The 21420-nt window shown below is 44.8% G+C and overlaps 2 protein-coding genes across 2 annotated transcripts; one reads left to right on the top strand and one right to left on the bottom strand.

Annotated features, from left to right (window-relative positions):
- Positions 1 to 2576: 2576 nt before the first annotated feature.
- Positions 2577 to 11878, bottom strand: LOC110537318 (uncharacterized). The gene is made up of 8 exons (XM_021623263.3): positions 11579 to 11878; positions 10304 to 10703; positions 9440 to 9820; positions 8990 to 9155; positions 8205 to 8433; positions 7930 to 8056; positions 7590 to 7668; positions 2577 to 7455 (listed from the first exon to the last, which is right to left on the bottom strand). The coding sequence occupies exons 2-8, from the start codon at positions 10657 to 10659 to the stop codon at positions 7297 to 7299; spliced, it is 1497 nt and encodes a 498-aa protein (XP_021478938.3). The 5' UTR covers positions 10660 to 10703; positions 11579 to 11878; the 3' UTR covers positions 2577 to 7296.
- Positions 11879 to 20353: 8475 nt separating this feature from the next.
- On the top strand, positions 20354 to 21125 carry LOC149979123 (WD repeat-containing protein 87-like). Its single transcript, XM_090191373.1, has one exon. The coding sequence runs from the start codon at positions 20499 to 20501 to the stop codon at positions 21123 to 21125; it is 627 nt and encodes a 208-aa protein (XP_090047499.1). The 5' UTR covers positions 20354 to 20498.
- Positions 21126 to 21420: the final 295 nt, after the last annotated feature.

Raw genomic sequence — 21420 nt, 5'->3', positions numbered from 1 at the left:
AGTGTCAATGGCTTTATCATGTTCTGCCGCATCAGCAGGAAGACCTACAGTGCCTTGCGAAAGTATTCGGCCCCCTTGAACTTTGCGACCTTTTGCCACATTTCAGGCTTCAAACAGAAAGATATAAAACTTTATTTTTTTGTGAAGAATCAACAACAAGTGGGACACAATCATGAAGTGGAACGACATTTATTGGATATTTCAAACTTTTTTAACAAATCAAAAACTGAAAAATTGGGCGTGCAAAATTATTCAGCCCCTTTACTTTCAGTGCAGCAAACTCTCTCCAGAAGTTCAGTGAGGATCTCTGAATGATCCAATGTTGACCTAAATGACTAATGATGATAAATACAATCCACCTGTGTGTAATCAAGTCTCCGTATAAATGCACCTGCACTGTGATAGTCTCAGAGGTCCGTTAAAAGCGCAGAGAGCATCATGAAGAACAAGGAACACACCAGGCAGGTCCGATATACTGTTGTGAAGAACTTTAAAGCCGGATTTGGATACAAAAAGATTTCCCAAGCTTTAAACATCCCAAGGAGCACTGTGCAAGCGATAATATTGAAATGGAAGGAGTATCAGACAACTGCAAATCTACCAAGACCTGGCCGTCCCTCTAAACTTTCAGCTCATAAAAGGAGAAGACTGATCAGAGATGCAGCCAAGAGGCCCATGATCACTCTGGATGAACTGCAGAGATCTACAGCTGAGGTGGGAGACTCTGTCCATAGGACAACAATCAGTCGTATATTGCACAAATCTGGCCTTTATGGAAGAGTGGCAAGAAGAAAGCCATTTCTTAAAGATATCCATAAAAAGTGTCGTTTAAAGTTTGCCACAAGCCACCTGGGAGACACACCAAACATGTGGAAGAAGGTGCTCTGGTCAGATGAAACCAAAATTGAACTTTTTGGCAACAATGCAAAACGTTATGTTTGGCGTAAAAGCAACACAGCTCATCACCCTGAACACACCATCCCCACTGTCAAACATGGTGGTGGCAGCATCATGGTTTGGGCCTGCTTTTCTTCAGCAGGGACAGGGAAGATGGTTAAAATTGATGGGAAGATGGATGGAGCCAAATACAGGACCATTCTTGAAGAAAACCTGATGGAGTCTGCAAAAGACCTGAGACTGGGACGGAGATTTGTCTTCCAACAAGACAATGATCCAAAACAAAGCAAAATCTACAATGGAATGGTTCAAAAATAAACATATCCAGGTGTTAGAATGGCCAAGTCAAAGTCCAGACCTGAATCCAATCAAGAATCTGTGGAAAGAACTGAAAACTGCTGTTCACAAATGCTCTCCATCCAACCTCACTGAGCTCGAGCTGTTTTGCAAGGAGGAATGGGAAAAATGTCAGTCTCTCGATGTGCAAAACTGATAGAGACATACCCCAAGCGACTTACAGCTGTAATCGCAGCAAAAGGTGGCGCTACAAAGTATTAACTTAAGGGGGCTGAATAATTTTGCACGCCCAATTTTTCCGTTTTGATTTGTTAAAAAAGTTTGAAATATCCAATAAATGTCGTTCCACTTCATGATTGTGTCCCACTTGTTGTTGATTCTTCACAAAAAAATACAATTTTATATCTTTATGTTTGAAGCCTGAAATGTGGCAAAAGGTCGCAAAGTTCAAGGGGGCCGAATACTTTCGCAAGGCACTGTAGCTCTGGTGAGTCAACCCTATAACCCCCATAACCCTGTGTTTCAGCTGGATGTTCTCTACCTCTGTGTGTCTATAACTAAGATGGCTGCCATGTCTCTGAACAGCACTCACCCTGGCACTCCGTCTACTGTGGTCACCAAGGAGCTGGCCAGCCTGTGGCACATCATGCCCAAGCAGGAGAGGTGTGTCTACTGGTCAGTATCCCTCTCACTGTGTTGGTCTCTGTACTCTGATATTGTAGTTTGGTAATGAGAGGATGTGCTTCATTAGTTTCTTTAGAGGAATGTGTGTTCGTTTTATCTCTCTCAGTCTGAAGGCTCGTCGCTTCAGCCGCCAGCAGAACCAGACCGTAAGGAGTGAGCTGGTGGAGGGAGAGGGAGACCGGGAGGAAGAGGACTGTGTACCCACCCCCTCCACATGCTGCTGGCCCAGAGAGACCCTTGTGCTGCAGCCAGAGGAGGCTCATAGAGAAGCTACCTCCTGACACTGACCCTTCACTGACCATATGCATCTAGCATTGGATGTCCATATTTATATCTGTGTCCATATTCAAATATACACTGTTTATTTAAGTCTTACTGTATGAGTTAATTATGGAGTTCGTTGGAGGTTAAATTATATTCACAAACGCAGACACTTAATTCTGTCTTGCACGCCACATTTGAACTGTTACTTATTGTTTTCTACTTCAAGTTGAAATATATTTATACAAAATGTTCAAACTTGATTTTAAAGATATAATTTTTACTTGGGAGTTTTCTATTTACATTAAGTGAGGTCTTCCCTTGGGTTATAATGCCAAGGCAGTGTTTTACTAGTCATGTCATTCTGTAACGATTGTCCTCCTCCTTCTGACGAAGAGGAGTAATAGGAAGGATCGGAGGACCAATGCGCAGCGTGGTAAGTGTCCATAACAATACTTTATTTACATGAACACTAAACTACAAAATAACAATGTGAATAAGCGAAACAAACGAAACAGTCCCGTGTGGAACAAACACTGACACAGAAAATAATCACTCACAACTCAAAAGTGAAACCAGACTACCTAAGAATGGTTCTCAGTCAGGGACAATGAATGACAGCTGCCTCTGATTGAGAACCATACCAGGCCAAACACAGAAATCCCAAATCATAGAAAAAGGACAAAAAAAAATAGACAACTCACGCCCTGACCATACTAAAACAAAGACATAACAAAAGAACTAAGGTCAGAACGTGACACATTCTGACATTTATTTCATCACTGTATTTATGATCATAATGCAGACACCTGTTCGTCAAATATCTTATTCCAAAATAATGGGAATTAATATGGAGTTGGTCCCCCTTTGCTGCTATAACAGCCTCCAGTCTTCTGGGAAGGCTTTCCTCTAGATGTTGGAATATTGCTGCAGGGACTTGCTTCCATTCAGCCACTAGAGCATTAGTGAGGTCAGGCACGTTGGGCGATTAGGCCTGGCTTGCAGTCAGTGTTCCAATTCATCCCAAAGGTGTTCGATGGGGTTGAGGTCAGGGCTCTGCCCAGGCCAGTCAAGTTCTTCCACACTGATCTCGACAAACCACCTGAGGACAGACAATTTTTACGCACTCAGCGATCCCATTCTGTGAGTTTGTGTGGCCTACTACTTCGCAGCTGAGCCGTTGTTGTGCCAAGACAATTCAACTTCACAAAAACAGCACTTACAGTTGACCAGGGAAACTCTAGCAGGGCAGAAATTTTACAAACTGACTTTGTGGGAAAGGTGGCATCCTATGACGGTGCCACGTTGAAAGTCACTGAGATCTTCAGTAGGGGCCATTCTACTGCCAATGTTTGTCTTTGGAGATTGCATGGCTGTGTGCTCGATTTTATACACCTGTCAGCAATGGGTGTGGCCGAAATAGCCGAATCCACTCATTTGAAGGGGTGTCCACATACCTTTGGTCATGTAGTGTATGTTCTGTAAATAAAAGTTATTAAATTGTTATTACTACTTTGTTGAGTTATTTGAGACGAGTTAACATTTATTTTAAATACCACACAATATAGTATTTTAGATTATTAAAAATTAATTATTTGTAAAAATCACATTGTGTAACTCAGTTTTTCATAATCTAAAGTCAAGGCCACTGGCCCTCAAACTAAGTATACTTAGTAGTCCTTTAAAAGTTATTATTACTTGACTTTGGGCATCTCAGGTTAAAGTATATTCACAGTGCTGGTAATTCAATTTGGTAGTCACCAGGTGAAGCTGGTTGAGAGAATGCCAAGAGTGTGCAAAGCTGTCATCGAGGCAAAGGGTGGCTACTTTGAAGATTCTCAAGTATAAAATATATTTTGATTAGTTTAACACTTTTTTGGTTACTATGTGATTCCATATGTGTTATTCTGATGTCTTCACTATTATTCTACGATGTAGAAAATAGTTAAAATAAAGAAAAACCCTGGAATGAGTAGGTGTGTCCAAACTTTTGACTGGTACTGTATATACACTGCTCAAAAAAATTAAGGGAACACTAAAATAACACATCCTAGATCTGAATGAATGAAATATTCTTATTAAATACTTTTTTCTTTACATAGTTGAATGTGCTGACAACAAAATCACACACAAATTATCAATGGAAATCAAATTTATCAACCCATGGAGGTCTGGATTTGGAGTCACACTCAAAATTCAAGTGGAAAACCACACTACAGGCTGATCCAACTTTGATGTAATGTCCTTAAAACAAGTCAAAATGAGGCTCAGTAGTGTGTGTGGCCTCCACGTGCCTGTATGACCTCCCTACAACGCCTGGGCATGCTCCTGTTGAGGAGGCGGATGGTCTCCTGAGGGATCTCCTCCCAGACCTGGACTAAAGCATCCGCCAACTCCTGGACAGTGTGGTGCAAGAGCGAGTGGATGGAGCGAGACATGATGTCCCAGATGTGCTCAATTGGATTCAGGTCTGGGGAACGGGGCGGGCCAGTCCATAGCATCAATGCCTTCCTCTTGCAGGAACTGCTGACACACTCCAGCCACATGAGGTCTAGCATTGTCTTGCATTAGGAGGTTCCCAGGGCCAACTGCACCAGCATATGGTCTCACAAGGGGTCTGAGGATCTCATCTCGGTACCTAATGGCAGTCAGGCTACCTCTGGCGAGCACATGGAGGACTGTGCAGCCCCTCAAAGAAATGCCACCCCACACCATGACTGACCCACCGCTAAACCAGTCACGCTGGAGGATGTTGCAGGCAGCAGAACGTTCTCCACGGCGTCTCCAGACTCTGTCACGTCTGTCACATGTGCTCAGTGTGAACCTGCTTTCATCTGTGAAGAGCACAGGGCGCCAGTGGCGAATTTGTCAATCCCGGTGTTCTCTGGCAAATGCCAAACGTCCTGCACGGTGTTGGGCTGTAAGCACAACCCTCACCTGTGGACGTCGGGCCCTCATACCACCCTCATGGAGTCTATTTCTGACCGTTTGAGCAGACACATGCACATTTGTGGCCTGCTAGAGGTCATTTTGCAGGGCTCTGGCAGTGCTCCTCCTGCTCCTCCTTGCACAAAGGCGGAGGTAGCGGTCCTGCTGCTGGGTTGTTGCCCTCCTACGGCCTCCTCCACGTCTCATGGTGTACTAGCCTGTCTCCTGGTAGCGCCTCCATGCTCTGGACACTACGCTGACAGACACAGCAAACCTTCTTGCCACAGCTCGCATTGATGTGCCTTCCTGGATGAGCTGCACTACCTGAGCCACTTGTATGGGATGTATACTACGTCTCATGCTACCACTAGAGTGAAAGCACCGCCAGCATTCAAAAGTGACCAAAACATCAGCCAGGAAGCATAGGAACTGAGAAGTGGTCTGTGGTCCCCACCTGCAGAACCACTCCTTTATTGGGGGTGTCTTGCTAATTGCCTATAATTTCCACCTGTTATCTATTCCATTTGCACAACAGCATGTGAAATGTATTGTCAATCAGTGTTGCTTCCTAAGTGGACAGTTTGATTTCACAGAAGTGTGATTGACTTGGAGTTACATTGCGTTGTTTAAGTGTTCCCTTTATTGAGCAGCTCTTGAGCAGTGTATATATTTGTATATAAACTCAGCAAAAAAATAAACATCTCTTTTTCAGGACCCTGTCTTTCAAAGATAATTAATACAAATCCAAATAACTTCACAGATCTTCATTGTAGAGGGTTTAAACACTGTTTCCCAAGCTTGTTCAATGAACCATAAACAATTAATGAACATGCACCTGTGGAACGGTCGTTAAGAAACTAACAGATTACAGACAGTAGCCAATTAAGGTCACAGTTATGAAAACTTAGGACACTAAAGAGGCCTTTCTACTGACTCTGAAAAACACCAAAAGAAAAATGCCCAGGGTCCCTGCTCATCTGCGTGAACATGCCTTAGGCATGCTGCAAGGAGGCATGAGGACTGCAGATGTGGCCAGGGCAATACATTGCAATGTCCATACTGTGAGACGCCTAAGACAGCGCTACAGGGAGACAGGACGGACAGCTGATCATCCTCGCAGTGGCAGACCACGTGTAAAAACACCTGCACAGGATCGGTACATCCAAACATCACACCTGTGAGACAGGTACAGGATGGCAACAACAACTGCCTGAGTTACACCATGAATGCATAATCCCTCCATCAGTGCTGAGACTGTTCGCAATAGGCTGAGAGAGGCTGGACTGAGGGCTTGTAGGCATGTTGTAAGGCAGGTCCTCACCAGACATCACCAGCAACAACTTCGCCTATGGGCACAAACCCACCATCGCTGGACCAGACAGGACTGGCAAAAAGTGCTCTTCCCTGACGAGTCGCGGTTTGTCTCACCAGGGTTGATGGTCGGATTCGCATTTATCGTCGAAGGAATGAGCGTTACACCGAGGCCTGTACCCTGGAGTGGGATCGATTTGGAGGTGGAGGGTCCGTCATGGTCTGGGGCGGTGTGTCACAGCGTCATCGGACAGAGATTTTTGTAATTGCAGGCAATCTCAATGTTGTGCGTTACAAGGAAGACATCCTCCTCCCTCATGTGGTACCCTTCCTGCAGGCTCATCCTGACATGACCCTCCAGCATGACAATGCGTGATTTCCTGCAAGACAGGAATGTCAGTGTTCTGCCATGGCCAGTGACGAGCCCGGATCTCAATCCCCTTGAGCACGTCTGGGACCTGTTGGGGTGTGAGAGCTAGGGTCATTACCCTCAGAAATGTCCGGGAACTTGCAGGTGCCTTGGTGGAAGAGTGTGGTAACATCTCACAACAAGAACTTGCAAATCTGGTGCAGCCCATGAGGAGGAGATGCACTGCAGTAATGCTTAATGCAGCTGGTGGCCACACCAGATACGGACTTACTTTTGATTTTGACCCCCGCTTTGTTCAAGGACACATTATTCAATTTCTGTTAGTCACATGTCTGTGGAACTTGTTCAGTTTATGTCTCAGTTGTTGAATCTTGTTATGTTCATACAAATATTACACATGTTAATTTTGCTGAAAATAAACACAGTTGACAGTGAGACGACGTTTCTTTTTTTGCTGAGTTTATATATCCTTGTTCTCTGATCACATTTTGCAGACAGTCCTCCACCCATCTGTTCAAGTTATCCCTCTCTCTTCTTAGTGTTGTTGGTCATTCTCTCTCTCTAGGCACCATTCCTGGGGCCACGTTGAACAACAGGCTGAGTTTACAGAGCTTTTCATTGGATGAAAGAGACTCCTCCCACAGGCGCTGGTTGGTCTCCCTCAGAATCTTCACTTCCCCCATCAGGGCTATCCTGTCCTGCTTCTCCTGACCGTCACAGAGAGAGACAAAGAGAGAGAGAGAGGTCATTGGGGTTATTTAAAAAGAGATGCTGAGGTGGTCAACACATGGATTTAATGATGACAGATGGGGGTTGTGTATCTGAGATAGAAATGTCTCACATTTTCCAGGTTGCTCTCCAAGTGTCTCAGCAGCACCTCCAGGTCGTGAAGTCTATCAGACAGATCACTGGGCACTTCACTTTAGAGAAGCAAAACATATTGTTAATACAGAATAACTTCAACACAAGCTTCATGGGGGAAAAAATTATGTGCTGAAGGTGAATTAAAATATACAACTGCATAATGGCACACTTCATACTATTCCCATGTGCCTTTGAGAATGAATAGCCAGATCTTACAGGACCCACAGTTTCATTAAGTCAGAGTAGAGCCATTATGTGTGTATATCCGCACAATAAAGAGAATGGAACCATAGGGAGAGAGAATGTGTGTACAGTACCTTCTTATTACAGACTGGAAATTGTAGTCCTGAGGAGGGTAGTAATTGGGTGGGCAAGCCGTGGGTCCACCCTTTGATCCATGCTTCATGGACTTACTGGGGGTAATGGGCTCCACTGTCCTCTGTGCTACAAACATGAAACATAAATGCACCATACACTGATGTCACAAAAATCCCTGCATATTCTCATTTAGTCTTAAATGCCATGCATCTCACAAGCATTCATAGGCAAGTTCAGGCACATGGACATGCTTCTTGCACACATACTCTCCTACCCTCATAGGCCTTGGCAGTGTTGACCAGGTTGCTCCACTTCAGGCTCCCTGCAGGGTCCGGTAGGGGGATGTGCCCAGAGTCCCAGCCCTCTGTCAGGGACAGCTCAGAGGCAGACAGGTCCTCCAGCCCCGCCAACTCTGAGCAGTCAGACACTGGGGAACAGGCCAGACTGTAGTCCATGGGACCACTGCCTAGACTGATCTCTGTAGAGAGGCTATGACGGCAGTACTAGGGGACAGAAGCTAAATGAGCTATGGTCAGTTAAATGTGTACATGGACATAATCTTGAACTTTAAAGGTTCAATGCAGCTGTTTTTATCTTAATATCAAATAATTTCTGGGTAACAATTAAGTACCTCACTGGGATTGTTTTCAATTAAAATTGTCAAAATAAAATGAAAATAGCTTCTTAGCAAAGAGCAATTTCTCAAGCAAGAATTTTGCTAGGACTGTCTGGGAGTGGTCTGAGGGGAATGGAAAAACTGAAAACTACCTGTTATTGGCAGAGAGGTTTGGAACTCTCTTTCTTATTGGTTACTTATGATGTCACCAGGCAGGCCAAAACGCCTTCCCACAAGCGGTCTTTTCAAGCAGCTCTTACACTAAAAGGGCATTATCATCATTTTCACAATTTCACAGTATTATTCCAACCTCATAGTGTGGAAATATATATAAAACACAGGAAAATCACATTTGTAAGGTTCGTACTCATATTGAATTTGAGTATGTTAGAACAATATTCAACACCTGTGCCTCTATGATGTGTGTTGAGGTCTTAACTCACTGCATCCCTCCCTGATTCCTCTGATGTGTTGTCCATTATGATGAGCTTCCTCAGTTCCTCCTCTAGATTTGTTGTCTTGCGGGTCTGTCGCGGAGAGAGAGGTCCCCGCAGCGAGGCCAGGACACGTGGCTGACCAAACACGTTCTGGGACGTCATGTCCACCTGTCTGATTACAGAGTGGTACCGCACAGTTACTCAGTAATTAATCATCTCAACACGCTGCAAATCCTGTTTGGATCAACTCAATAGAAATTTTCTTGGAACCTTCCTTTGTCAACTCAGATCACATAGCCTTTTCTCTATACATTATACAACTAGAATCAAATTACAAATCAATGAATTACACATTAATGAAGTAAGTACTTGATACATGCACTATAGAACTGCAATAACTGAAATAATATAGAATAACGTTCTCTCACTCTCTCTCTCTCTTACGCTCAAACTCACCTCTTGATGCTGTTACTGTGAGAGCTGTTGTTGGTCTTGATGGTGTTGCTGTCTATGTTGGTGTTGTCCTTGTGCTGCCAGGTTGTGAGTCTCCTATAGACAGGAAGAGTGGGACTGAGGCTTGGCTGGTAGACCGGCTTGGGACGAAGGCTTGGTTGGTAGAGAAGCTTGGGGCTTAGGCTTCGCTGGTGCTGCTGCTGGTTTGGTCTGGGCTGCTGCTGGTGCTGGAAAGGCTGACTCTGGTGCTGGTCCTGGCTCTGGTGCTGGCTCTGCTGTCGGCCAGACTGGTTAGGGTCCGAGGGGCGGGATCTGATAGTGGCTCTGAGCATGCGAGGTTTGTCCACTGTGGTAGTCTTATATCCCTGAGTGCTGCTGTAGACACTGCAGGCAAAACAAACACACACATATCAGAACCACGGGTATAGCACAAACATAGACAGACACAGCAGTACAAACAAACACACCAAAGAAATGCACACACAGTGCAGATGTGCAAACTCGCACATGGGACGCATAGAGAAATGTCGACATTATTGAGACTTATCCAAGCATTAATCCAATCACATATTGCTAACCCGATGCCGCACCCAGTGTGTTTGTATGTAACAGTTATGTGTCACACGAAGGTTGTGGTCCCCCCATGTGGGACTCTGCAGCTCTCAGCTGACCCGGAATCATTACACACATCAATCTATACCAGGGTCCCTCCCACTATGGTCTCTGTCTCACTATGCCTGTCTCTCACCTGTGTGTCCCTTTCCACCCTCCCTTTTTGCCCCCCTTCCTGTCTCTCACTCCCGCCAGGTGTCTTACCCACCAAGGTGTCCCTCCCTCACTTCCTTACTCCCCCTGTCTGTTACTCACCTGGGTCTGAAGACAGCCAGGGCTCTGCGGGGCAGGGGCAGGGTGTGGGCATGGTAGCCCTGGCACTGGTTGAGGGAGACAGGCCTGGCAGAAGAGGATGCCCCCCCTCTTCTCTCAGTGCTGGGGCTGGATATCTGCGGAGGGGGGCTGTATGTGCCCCAGCCATGCAAGGACCTCTGGGGGGCCCTGGGACAGGCATAGTGTGACTTGGCCTCCTGAGGTTGTTTAGTGTCATTTGGGGAGTACAGATCTGGTGTGTCAAAGTCCCTGCCACTGAAGAGGATGTCCAGTCCAACCCCCTGGTGAACCCCCCTCTCACCAAACCAGCCCTTGTGGGCATTGATACAGGAGGCCATGGCAGAGAGAGTGTCACTGCTGGGGGGGAGCACAGCAACTTCACCTGAGGAATAGAGTGTGTTGGACAGAGGTGATGGTTGGTATGTTCAATGGCAGCTATGGGAGAATATATGACCAGACTGGCTTGAAAATGTAAAACTGAGAATTAGGGGGAGAGAAATTAGTAAGCATGTGTGGTAGTACTAGGCACCCTTGTTCAGCCCTAACACGAGCAAAACTCGTTGCCTGGTTTAACTGAGCTAAGGCTTCACTATATGAGAGGAGGGACTGTCCAGAGCCAGGCTAGAAGAGGCACGGGCTATATGCTCTGGCACTGAGGAATAGAGGGCTGATTGTTAATGTGAGTGTGGTCAATGTTCTCCTTGTTAACACATAGCTGCATTGTGCTGCACTGGGATTCGGGTTGCTCTGAATAGCACAGATTGAAGAAATTAATGTTGAAGGAATTTATTCATGAAATGTCATCAATTGCTTTTTTCTGCAAGACCTTATTCCATTAATATCAATCAATTTTAACATCCCAACCATAATGCATGTTTCAACCAAATCAGTGACCATTCTTCTGGTCATCTTTAGAGAACAGGTTGTAAAACGTTATTGTTGCAAAAGTGTCTTGGCTAACCCCCACAGGTTAGTGCCTACAGGCCTAATGCCAGCACATAACAACTACAGCAGGCTATCTATCTGTGGTCAAGACCATCAGCAAAATTTCCAAAAGCATCCATCAATCATGACCACTCACAAAACAGCTGGATAACTCTTGTCAATAAGTAATTAGACTATGTTATCAGTCATCACTGACGTTCTGTTGTGGACAGCAGACACAATAATACAATTTCTTAGCCATCATCTGCATATGCTAAATCACATTCCAGAGAAATCAGGGAATATCTTGTAGAGGAAAAACAGAATACTTACCTCTCTTCAGTGTCTATGAGCCAGTTCACATATCCTAAATGAACTCACAGTGCTCTCAGCCTCTGTCCACTGTGTGTGTGTGTGTGTCACACAAGCTCCCATAGAATTTCATATTTTTCCTGACAAATTAGCAGCTATGTTTAATACCCTACTCTTTCTAGCAACCTACTAGTTTTTCAAGAATTTTATGGAATTGTCCAACTTTAATCAATTTGTGATTGATTGCATGTGGCCGTTCCTGCATGTGGCCATTCCTACATCTTCCTACAATGCCCCCTCTCGAGCATCCCATTGGTTTCTGCATGAACGTCCTCCCCCTCGAGCATCCCACTGGTTCCTGCATGAACACCCCCCCCCCCCCCCCCCCCTCGAGCATGCCATCTTTATGCTTGTGCGACACTTTTGATATTCTGGATTTCCACTGATTATCTATGAGATAAAAATTTTGGTCAAAAGTTTAATAAAAGTATTATCTGAGTTTTTTAGGGGTGAAGTACACTGTCTATCGGTGTGCTAGCTAGCTACCAATACTGCCTGCTAGCTAACTAGCACACAGTGTCCTTCGCTTCTGCTTGCTGAACACCTGCCCTTGCTGTTGTTAACAGAACTGCAGGAAAACAGTGCCCAACAAGCGAGGGCAAAGGACACCGTCTACCGGTGTCCTAGCTATCGTTAGCTAAATACCTATCCTGCCTCCTGTGAACCAGAGTCCTAGCTAGCTAACTAAATAACTAGCACTCTGTGTCCTCTAATTCCTGCCCTCACTGTCGTTAGAAGGACACGGTCTACCCGTGGCCCTAGCTAGCTGGCTACCGTTGTTGCCGCCGCCTCTTCTGTGGGGTTTATTGACAGTTGGCATTCAATGTTATGGTGCATTACCGCCATGTGAGAACTCCTTCAAGACTGTTGGAAAAGCATTCCAGGTGAAGCTGGTTTAGAGAATGTCAAGAGCGTGCAAAGCTGTCATTAAGGCAAAGGGTGGCAACTTTGAAGAATTTCATGTGTAAAATATATTTTGATTTGTTTAAACACTTTTTTGGTTACTACATGATTCCATATGTGTTATTTCATAGTTTTGATGTTTTCACTATTATTATACAACGTAGAAAATAGTACAAATAAAGAAAAACCCTGTAATGAGTTGCTGTGTCCAAACTTTTGACTGGTACTGTACATATACATATATATATATATATATACATACATACATATGTACATACAGTGCCTTGCGAAAGTATTCGGCCCCCTTGAACTTTGCGACCTTTTGCCACATTTCAGGCTTCAAACATAAAGATATAAAACTGTATTTTTTTTGTGAAGAATCAACACCAAGTGGGACACAATTATGAAGTGGAACGACATTTATTGGATATTTCAAACTTTTTTAACAAATCAAAAACTTAAAAATTGGGCGTGCAAAATTTTTCAGCCCCTTTACTTTCAGTGCAGCAAACTCTCTCCAGAAGTTCAGTGAGGATCTCTGAATGATCCAATGTTGACCTAAATGACTAATGATGATAAATACAATCCACCTGTGTGTAATCAAGTCTCCGTATAAATGCACCTGCACTGTGATAGTCTCAGAGGTCCGTTAAAAGTGCAGAGAGCATCATGAAGAACAAGGAACACACCAGGCAGGTCCGAGATACTGTTGTGAAGAAGTTTAAAGCCGGATTTGGATACAAAAAGATTTCCCAAGCTTTAAACATCCCAAGGAGCACTGTGCAAGCGATAATATTGAAATGGAAGGAGTATCAGACCACTGCAAATCTACCAAGACCTGGCCGTCCCTCTGAACTTTCAGCTCATACAAGGAGAAGACTGACCAGAGATGCAGCCAAGAGGCCCATGATCACTCTGGATGAACTGCAGAGATCTACAGCTGAGGTGGGAGACTCTGTCCATAGGGCAACAATCAGTCGTATATTGCACAAATCTGGCCTTTATGGAAGAATGGCAAGAAGAAAGCCATTTCTTAAAGATATCCATAAAAAGTGTTATTTAAAGTTTGCCACAAGCCACCTGGGAGACACACCAAACATGTGGAAGAAGGTGCTCTGGTCAGATGAAACCAAAATTGAACTTTTTGGTAAAAATGCAAAACGTTATGTTTGGCGTAAAAGCAACACCCTGAACACACCATCCCCACTGTCAAACATGGTGGTGGCAGCATCATGGTTTGGGCCTGCTTTTCTTCAGCAGGGACAGGGAAGATGGTTAAAATTGATGGGAAGATGGATGGAGCCAAATACAGGACCATTCTGGAAGAAAACCTGATGGAGTATGCAAAAGACCTGAGACTGGGACGGAGATTTGTCTTCCAACAAGACAATGATCCAAAACATAAAGCAAAATCTACAATGGAATGGTTCAAAAATAAACATATCCAGGTGTTAGAATGGCCAAGTCAAAGTCCAGACCTGAATCCAATCGAGAATCTGTGGAAAGAACTGAAAACTGCTGTTCACAAATGCTCTCCATCCAACCTCACTGAGCTCGAGCTGTTTTGCAAGGAGGAATGGGAAAAAATGTCAGTCTCTCGATGTGCAAAACTGATAGAGACATACCCCAAGCGACTTACAGCTGTAATCGCAGCAAAAGGTGGCGCTACAAAGTATTAACTTAAGGGGGCTGAATAATTTTGCACGCCCAATTTTTCAGTTTTTGATTTGTTAAAAAGGTTTGAAATATCCAATAAATGTCGTTCCACTATCTTTATGTTTGAAGCCTGAAATGTGGCAAAAGGTCGCAAAGTTCAAGGGGGCCGAATACTTTCGCAAGGCACTGTATGTATATATATATATATATATATATATATATATATATATATATATATATATATATATATACAGTGCATTCGAAAAGTATTCAGACCCCTTGAATTTTTTCACATTTTGTTATGTTACAGCCTTATTATAAAATTGAATAAATGTTTTTTTTCTTATCAATCTACACAAAATACCCCATAATTACAAATGACAAAGGAAAAACAGATTTTTAAAAAAAGTTTTTGCAAATTTATTGGAAAAAAACGGAAATATTAACTTTGCATGAGTATTCAAAACCTTTACTCAGTACTTTGATGTAGCACCTTTGGCAGCGATTACAGCCTTGAGTCTTCTTGGGTATGACGCTTGGCACACCGACTGCAAGGCACTACAGAGGGTAGTGCGTACGGCCCAGTACATCACTGGGGCAAAGCTTCCTGCCATCCAGGACCTCTATATCAAGCGGTGTCAGAGGAAGGCCCTAGAAATTGTCAAAGACTCCAGCCACCCTAGTCATAGACTGTTCTCTCTGCTACCGCACTGCAAGCGGTACCGGAGCGCCAAGTCGAGGTCCAAAAGGCTTCTTAAAAAATTATTTGGGACTGGGGGGCAGTATTGAGTAGCTTGTATGAATAAGGTGCCCAGAGTAAACTGCCTGCTACTCAGGTATATTTGGATAGAAAACACACTGAAGTCTCTAAAATTGTTTGAATGAAGTATGTGAGTATAACAGAACTCACATGGCAGGCAAAAACCTGAGAAAAAATCCAACCAGGAAGTGGGAAATCTGAGGTTTGTAGTTTTTCAAGTAATTTCCCATCCAATATACAGTGTCTATGGGGTCATATTCACTTCCTAAGGCTTCCACTAGATGTCAACAGTCTTTAGAACCTTGTTTCAGGCTTCTACTGTGAAGGGGAAGCGAATAAGAGCTGTTTGAACCAGGGATCTGGCAGAAAGCCATGAGCTAAGTCACGCTTGCGGCCGTGAGAGCGAGCTGCGTTCCCTTTCATTTCTAAAGACGAAGGAATTGTCCGGTTGGAATATTATTGAAGATTTATGATAAAAACATCCTAAAGATTGATTATATACATTGTTTGAAGGTATTTGAGGTATTTGAACATAAATGATGGACTTTATCGAACAAAACAAACATTTATTGTGGAACTAGGATTCCTGGGAGTGCATTCCGATGAACATCATCAAAGGTAAGTGAATATTTATAATGTTATTTCTGAGTTTTGTGACACCGCTCCTTGGTTGAAAAATGGCTGTATGTTTTTCTGTGGTTAGGCGCTGACCTAACATAATTGCATGGTGTGCTTTTAACGTAAAGTTTTTTTTAAATCTGACACAGCGGTTGCATTAAGGAGAAGTTTATCTATAATCGTATGTATAACACTTGTATTTTAGATCAATGTTTATGATGAGTATTTCTGTAATTTGATGTGGCTCTCTGCACTTTCACCGGATGTTTGTTTGAGACAATGCATTTCTGAACATAACGCACCAATTTCAAATGAGGTTTTTGGACATAAAGATTAACTTTATCGAACAAAACACACATTTATTGTCTAACATGGAGTCCTGGGAGTGCCATCCGGTGAAGATCATCAAAGGTTAGTGATTCCTTTTAAAGCTATTTCTGTCTTTTGTGACACCTCTCCTTCTTTGGAAAATGGCTGTATGGTTTTCTGTGGCTAGGCGCTGACCTAACATAATCGCAAGGGGTGCTTTCGCCGTAAAGCCTTTTTGAAATCACACAATGTGGCTGGATTAACAAGAAGTTTATCTTTAAAATGGTGTATAATACTTTTTTAATACTTCATTTTAATTATGAGATTTCTGTTGTTTGAATTTGGTGCCCTGCAATTTCACTGGCTGTTGGCGAGGTCCCACATATCCCAGAGAAGTTAACAGCTTCTACCCCCAAGCCACAAGACTCCTGAACAGCTAATCAAAGGGCTACCCAGACCCCTCTTTCACTCTGCTGCTTCTCTCGGTTTATAATCTATGCATGGTCACTTTAGCTCTACCTACATGTACATATTACCTCAATTACCTCAACTAACTGGTGCCCCCCCATCCCCACATTGACTCTGTACCGGTACCCACTGTATATAGCTTCACTATTGTTATTTTACTGCAACTGCTGAATTATTTGTTGCTTTTATTTTCTATTTTCTGGTTAACTTTTTTTTAAGCATTGTTGGTTAAGGGCTTGTAAGTAAGCATTTCACTGTTAGGTCTACACACCTGTTGTAATCGGTGCATGTGACAAATAACATCTTATTTGATATGTTTGATCGAGTTTAAGTCCGGGCTCTGGCTGGGCCACTTAAAGACATTCAGAGTCTTGTCCCGAAGCCACTCCTGCATTGTCTTGGCTGTGTGCTTATGGTTGTTGTCCTTTTGGAAAAGGTGAACCTTCACCCCAGTCTCAGGTCCTGAGCGCTCTGGAGCAGGTTTTCATCAAGGATCTGTCTGTACTTTGCTCTGTTCATCTTTCCCTCGATCATGACTAGTCTCCCTGTCCCTGCTGCTGAAAAACATCCCCACAGCATGATGCTGCCACCACCATGCTTCACCATAGGAATGGTGCCAGGTTTCCTCCAGACGTGACGCTTGGCATTCAGGCCAAAGAGTTCAATCTTGGTTTCATCAGACCAGAGAACCCTGTTTCTCATGGTCTGAGAGTCCTTTAGATGCCTTTTAGCAAACTCCAAGTGGGCTGTCATGTGCCTTTTACTGAGGAGTGGCTTCCGTCTGGCCACTCTACAATAAAGGCCTGATTGGTGGAGTGCTGCAGAGATGGTTGTCCTTCTGGAAGGTTCTCCCATCTCCACTGAGGAACTCTGGAGTTCTGCCAGAGTGACCATTGGGTTCTTGGTCACCTCCCTGACCAAGGCCATTCTCCCCTGATTGCTCAGTTTGGCCAGGTAGCCAGCTCTAGGAAGAGTCTTGGTGTTCCACATGTTTTCAGTTTAAGAATGATGGAGGCCACTGTGTTCTTGGAAACCTTCAATGCTGCAGACATGTTTTGGTACACTCAACACAATCCTGTCTCTGAGCTCTACAGACAATTCCTTCAACCTCACAGCTTGGTTTTTGCTCTGACATGCACTGTCAACTGTGGGTTCTTATATACACAGGTGTGTGCTTTGCTGCCGGAGGGACTGGTGCACTTCACAAACTAGATGGCACCATGAGGGAGGAAAAGTATGTGGATATATTGAAGAAACATCTCAAGACATCAGTTAAAGCTTGGTCGCAAATGGGTCTTCCAAATGGACAATGACCCCAAGCATACTTCCAAAGTTGTGGCAAAATGGCTTAAGGACAACAAAGTCAAGGTATTGGAGTGGCCATCACAAAGCCCTGACCTCAATCCTATAGAAAATTTGTGGGCAGAACTGAAAAAGCATGTGCGAGCAAGGAGGCCTACAAACCTGACTCAGTTACAACAGCTCTGTCAGGAGGAATGGGCCAAAATTCACCCAATTTATTGTGGGAAGCTTGTGGAAGGCTACCCGAAACTTCTGTAAACGTCTGACCCACTGGGAATATGATGAAAGAAATAAAAGCTGAAATATATTATTTTCTCTACTATTATTCTGACATTTCACATTCTTAAAAGAAAGTGGTGATCCTAACTGACATAAGACAGGCAATGTTTACTAGGATTAAATGTCAGGAAAGTATTAAATACTTGTTTTCTTTACATAGTTGAATGTGCTGATAACACAATCACACAAAAATTATCAATGGAAATCAAATTTATCAACCCATGGAGGTCTGGATTTGGAGTCACACTCAAAATTCAAGTGGAAAACCACACTACAGGCTGATCCAACTTTGATGTAATGTCCTTAAAACAAGTCAAAATGAGGCTCAGTAGTGTGTGTAGCCTCCACGTGCCTGTATGACCTCCCTACAATGCCTGGGCATGCTCCTGATGAGGTGGCGGATGGTCTCCTGGGGGATCTCCTCCCAGACCTGGACTAAAGCATCCGCCAACACCTGAACAGTCTGTGGATGGAGCGAGACATGATGTCCCAGATGTGCTCAATTGGATTCAGGTCTGGGGAACGGGCGGGCCAGTCCATAGCATCAATGCCTTCCTTTTGCAGGAACTGCTGACACACTCCAGCCACATGAGGTCTAGCATTGTCTTGCATTAGGAGGAACCCAGGGCCAACCGCACCAGCATATGGTCTCACAAGGGGTCTGACGATCTCATCTCGGTACCTAATGGCAGTCAGGCTACATCTGGCGAGCACATGGAGGACCCCCAAAGAAATGACACCCAAAAACCATGACTGACCCACCGCCAAACCGGTCACGCTGGAGGATGTTGCAGGCAGCAGAACGTTCTCCACGGCGTCTCCAGACTGTCACGTCTGTCACATGTGCTCAGTGTGAACCTGCTTTCATCTGTGAAGAGCACAGGGCGCCAGTGGCGAATTTGCCAATCTTGGTGTTCTCTGGCAAATGCCAAACGTCCTGCACGGTGTTGGGCTGTAAGCACAACCCAGACCTGTGGACGTTGGGCCTCATACCACCCTCATGGAGTCTGTTTCTGACCGTTTGAGCAGACACATGCACATTTGTGGCCTGCTGGAGGTCATTTTGCAGGGCTCTGGCAGTGCTCCTCCTGTTCCTCCTTGCACAAAGGCGGAGGAGCGGTCCTGCAGCTGCGTTGTTGCCCCTCCTACGGCCTCCTCCACGTTTCCTGATGTACTGGCTTGTCTCCTGGTAGCGCCCCCATGCTCTGGACACTACACTGACAGACACAGCAAACCTTCTTGCCACAGCTCGCATTGATGTGCCTTCCTGGATGAGCTGCACTACCTGAGCCACTTGTGTGGGTTGTAGACTCCGTCTCATGCTACCACTAGAGTGAAAGCACCGCCAGCATTCAAAAGTGACCAAAACATCAGCCAGGAAGCATAGGAACTGAGAAGTGGTCTGTGGTTATCACCTGCAGAACCACTCCTTTATTGGGGGTGTCTTGCTAATTGCCTATCATTTCCACCTGTCGTCTATTCCATTTGCACAACAGCATGTGACATTTATTGTCAATCAGTGTTGCTTCCTAAGTGGACAGTTTGATTTCACAGAAGTGTGATTAACTTGGAGTTACATTGTGTTGTTTAACTGTTCCCTTTATTTTTTTGAGCAGTATATAAATCTGCAACATTTATTAAAACCTGTTTTCGCTTTGTCATTATGGGGTATTATGTATAGATTGATGAGAAAAAAATATTTCAGACATTTTAGAATAAGGCTGTAACGTAACAAAATGTGGAAACAGTCAAGGGGCCTGAATACATTCCGAGTGCATTCGGAAAGTATTCAGACCCCTTGACTGTTTCCACATTTAGTTACTAATCCACAAAACCAATCCATTCTCTATGGAACCCAAAACAATAGCGTTCCAATTTCACGTTCTTTTTCGCAATGACTCTATGATTCTCTTTATGACCATCATAATGCGGAAAAATGGATCACTTCATGAAAAGGATAATTCTGTAGGGGGAAAGCATGTGACTAGTCGCTTAGGAGGTGCGTAGAAGAGTTTGAATACTGTAAATTATGGGATCAATTGGAAGAATTATACCAGACTGGAAAACCTTTATATCACAACTGAAACAAACCATACAGGTAAAAACATTTGTATTGTTTGCAATATAACATTTGAGGACATAATTCATATTCCGATATTTTAATCCATTGTCATTCTAAAGGAGAAAGAGCAGGAGAACCAGGAATCTCAGTCTCATTCTTTAGGAACATCTAAAGATGTGGAGCAAGAAGCTCCACTGTACTTGGATGCCTCCCCAAGTACACAGTTCCACTCCACCTGTGCCCCTAACTACCTACATTGCCTCACAACCTTCTCTGGGTGCAGTGGCACAGTGGTGGCGGGCTTCCAGTTGGGACATATGCTGCTCAGGCATAAGGTGAGTCACCTGTTGGGACTGACTATGGGGAGGGGGTCTTACAATGAGGGAATATGGGTCAGTGAGCTGCACTGTGATGCACTCACCTCTCTTCACTTTCTGCTGATCGTTTATGTGATCATTATATCTCTGCATGCCTCTTAATCCTTCTACTCTCCTTCCACCCCTCTTAAATTCTCTCTCCCTCAGATGGATATGTGGGCAGATGATGGGCAGGGCCAGCTGAGGCACTACTTGAGCATCCCCATGGAGAAGAAGTACCGGGTAGAGCACCTGGTGTTTGTGACGACCCAGCGTGTGCTAGTTGGGGCCTGCAGTGATCCGTCTCTGCGTGTCTACACTGACACCACCCAGGAGATGACCGTGTTTCACCGCGCCACCTGCCCTGCCTCTGTGGTCTGCATGCACTTCTGCCCCGAGACCAACGAACTGCTGACCGGCAGCATGGGCCTCATTGCCTTTTGGGGCTTCTGGACGTCCCCTCAGACCCCCTTGGGTCTTGTGAGGGTGCTGGACTGGAACTGCTGCTCCCTGCGCAGGGATACCCTGGTGGGGGCCCTAGTGACCGAGGGCCAGTCCTCCTCCATCTACGCCCTGTGCAACTGTCACATCAAGAGCTTTGAGCACATGGCCCAGCAGGAGCTGCTACCATTCTGCGGCTGCAGCCGGGCTACGCTGCGCTGCATCACCACAGACTGGCTGCAGCGCTACCTCTACACGGGTGACGCCGCCGGCTACGTGCAGACATGGAGCCGGGACATAGGCGGCCTGCTGATTTCGTGGCCCGGCCCTTCTTCCACCTGGACAAGGCTCTAGGCTTTGCCTACAACCCCAGCCAGGAGGAACTGTTTGTGGCCTACGGAGCCCCAGAGGTCCTAGTGCTGGATACGTCTCTCACCACTGTCCAGTCAAGCACCTCATCTGCACCTCCAAGAACCACAGTGATGGTGTGATGTGTGTGGAGGCATTGCAGACCAGCTCCCAGACACAACACCCCTCATATGTTGCTACGCCACAGACCACCAGTTCAGTGTGTGGTCAGTCAGAGTGGGGGTGGGGCAGGTAGAACTAACCCTGAACACTAAAGTGAACTGCCCTGCCACCCCAGTGC

This window comes from Oncorhynchus mykiss, chromosome 12 (genome assembly GCF_057628025.1).
Source record: "Oncorhynchus mykiss isolate SJ-2025 chromosome 12, ASM5762802v1, whole genome shotgun sequence".
Taxonomy (NCBI): domain Eukaryota; kingdom Metazoa; phylum Chordata; class Actinopteri; order Salmoniformes; family Salmonidae; genus Oncorhynchus; species Oncorhynchus mykiss.
This window is presented reverse-complemented; position numbering and strand designations above follow the sequence as displayed.

Coding starts and splice junctions, on each gene's coding strand:
- LOC110537318 (XM_021623263.3), bottom strand. CDS start 10,659: ATGGCCTCCTGTATCAATGCCCACAAGGGCTGGTTTGGTGAGAGGGGG. Junction 8,434..8,989: donor AGGAATCAGGGAGGGATGCA/GTGAGTTAAGAC, acceptor TCTGTCCCCTAG/TACTGCCGTCATAGCCTCTC. Junction 7,669..7,929: donor TTCCAGTCTGTAATAAGAAG/GTACTGTACACA, acceptor GCTTCTCTAAAG/TGAAGTGCCCAGTGATCTGT.
- LOC149979123 (XM_090191373.1), top strand. CDS start 20,499: ATGGATATGTGGGCAGATGATGGGCAGGGCCAGCTGAGGCACTACTTG.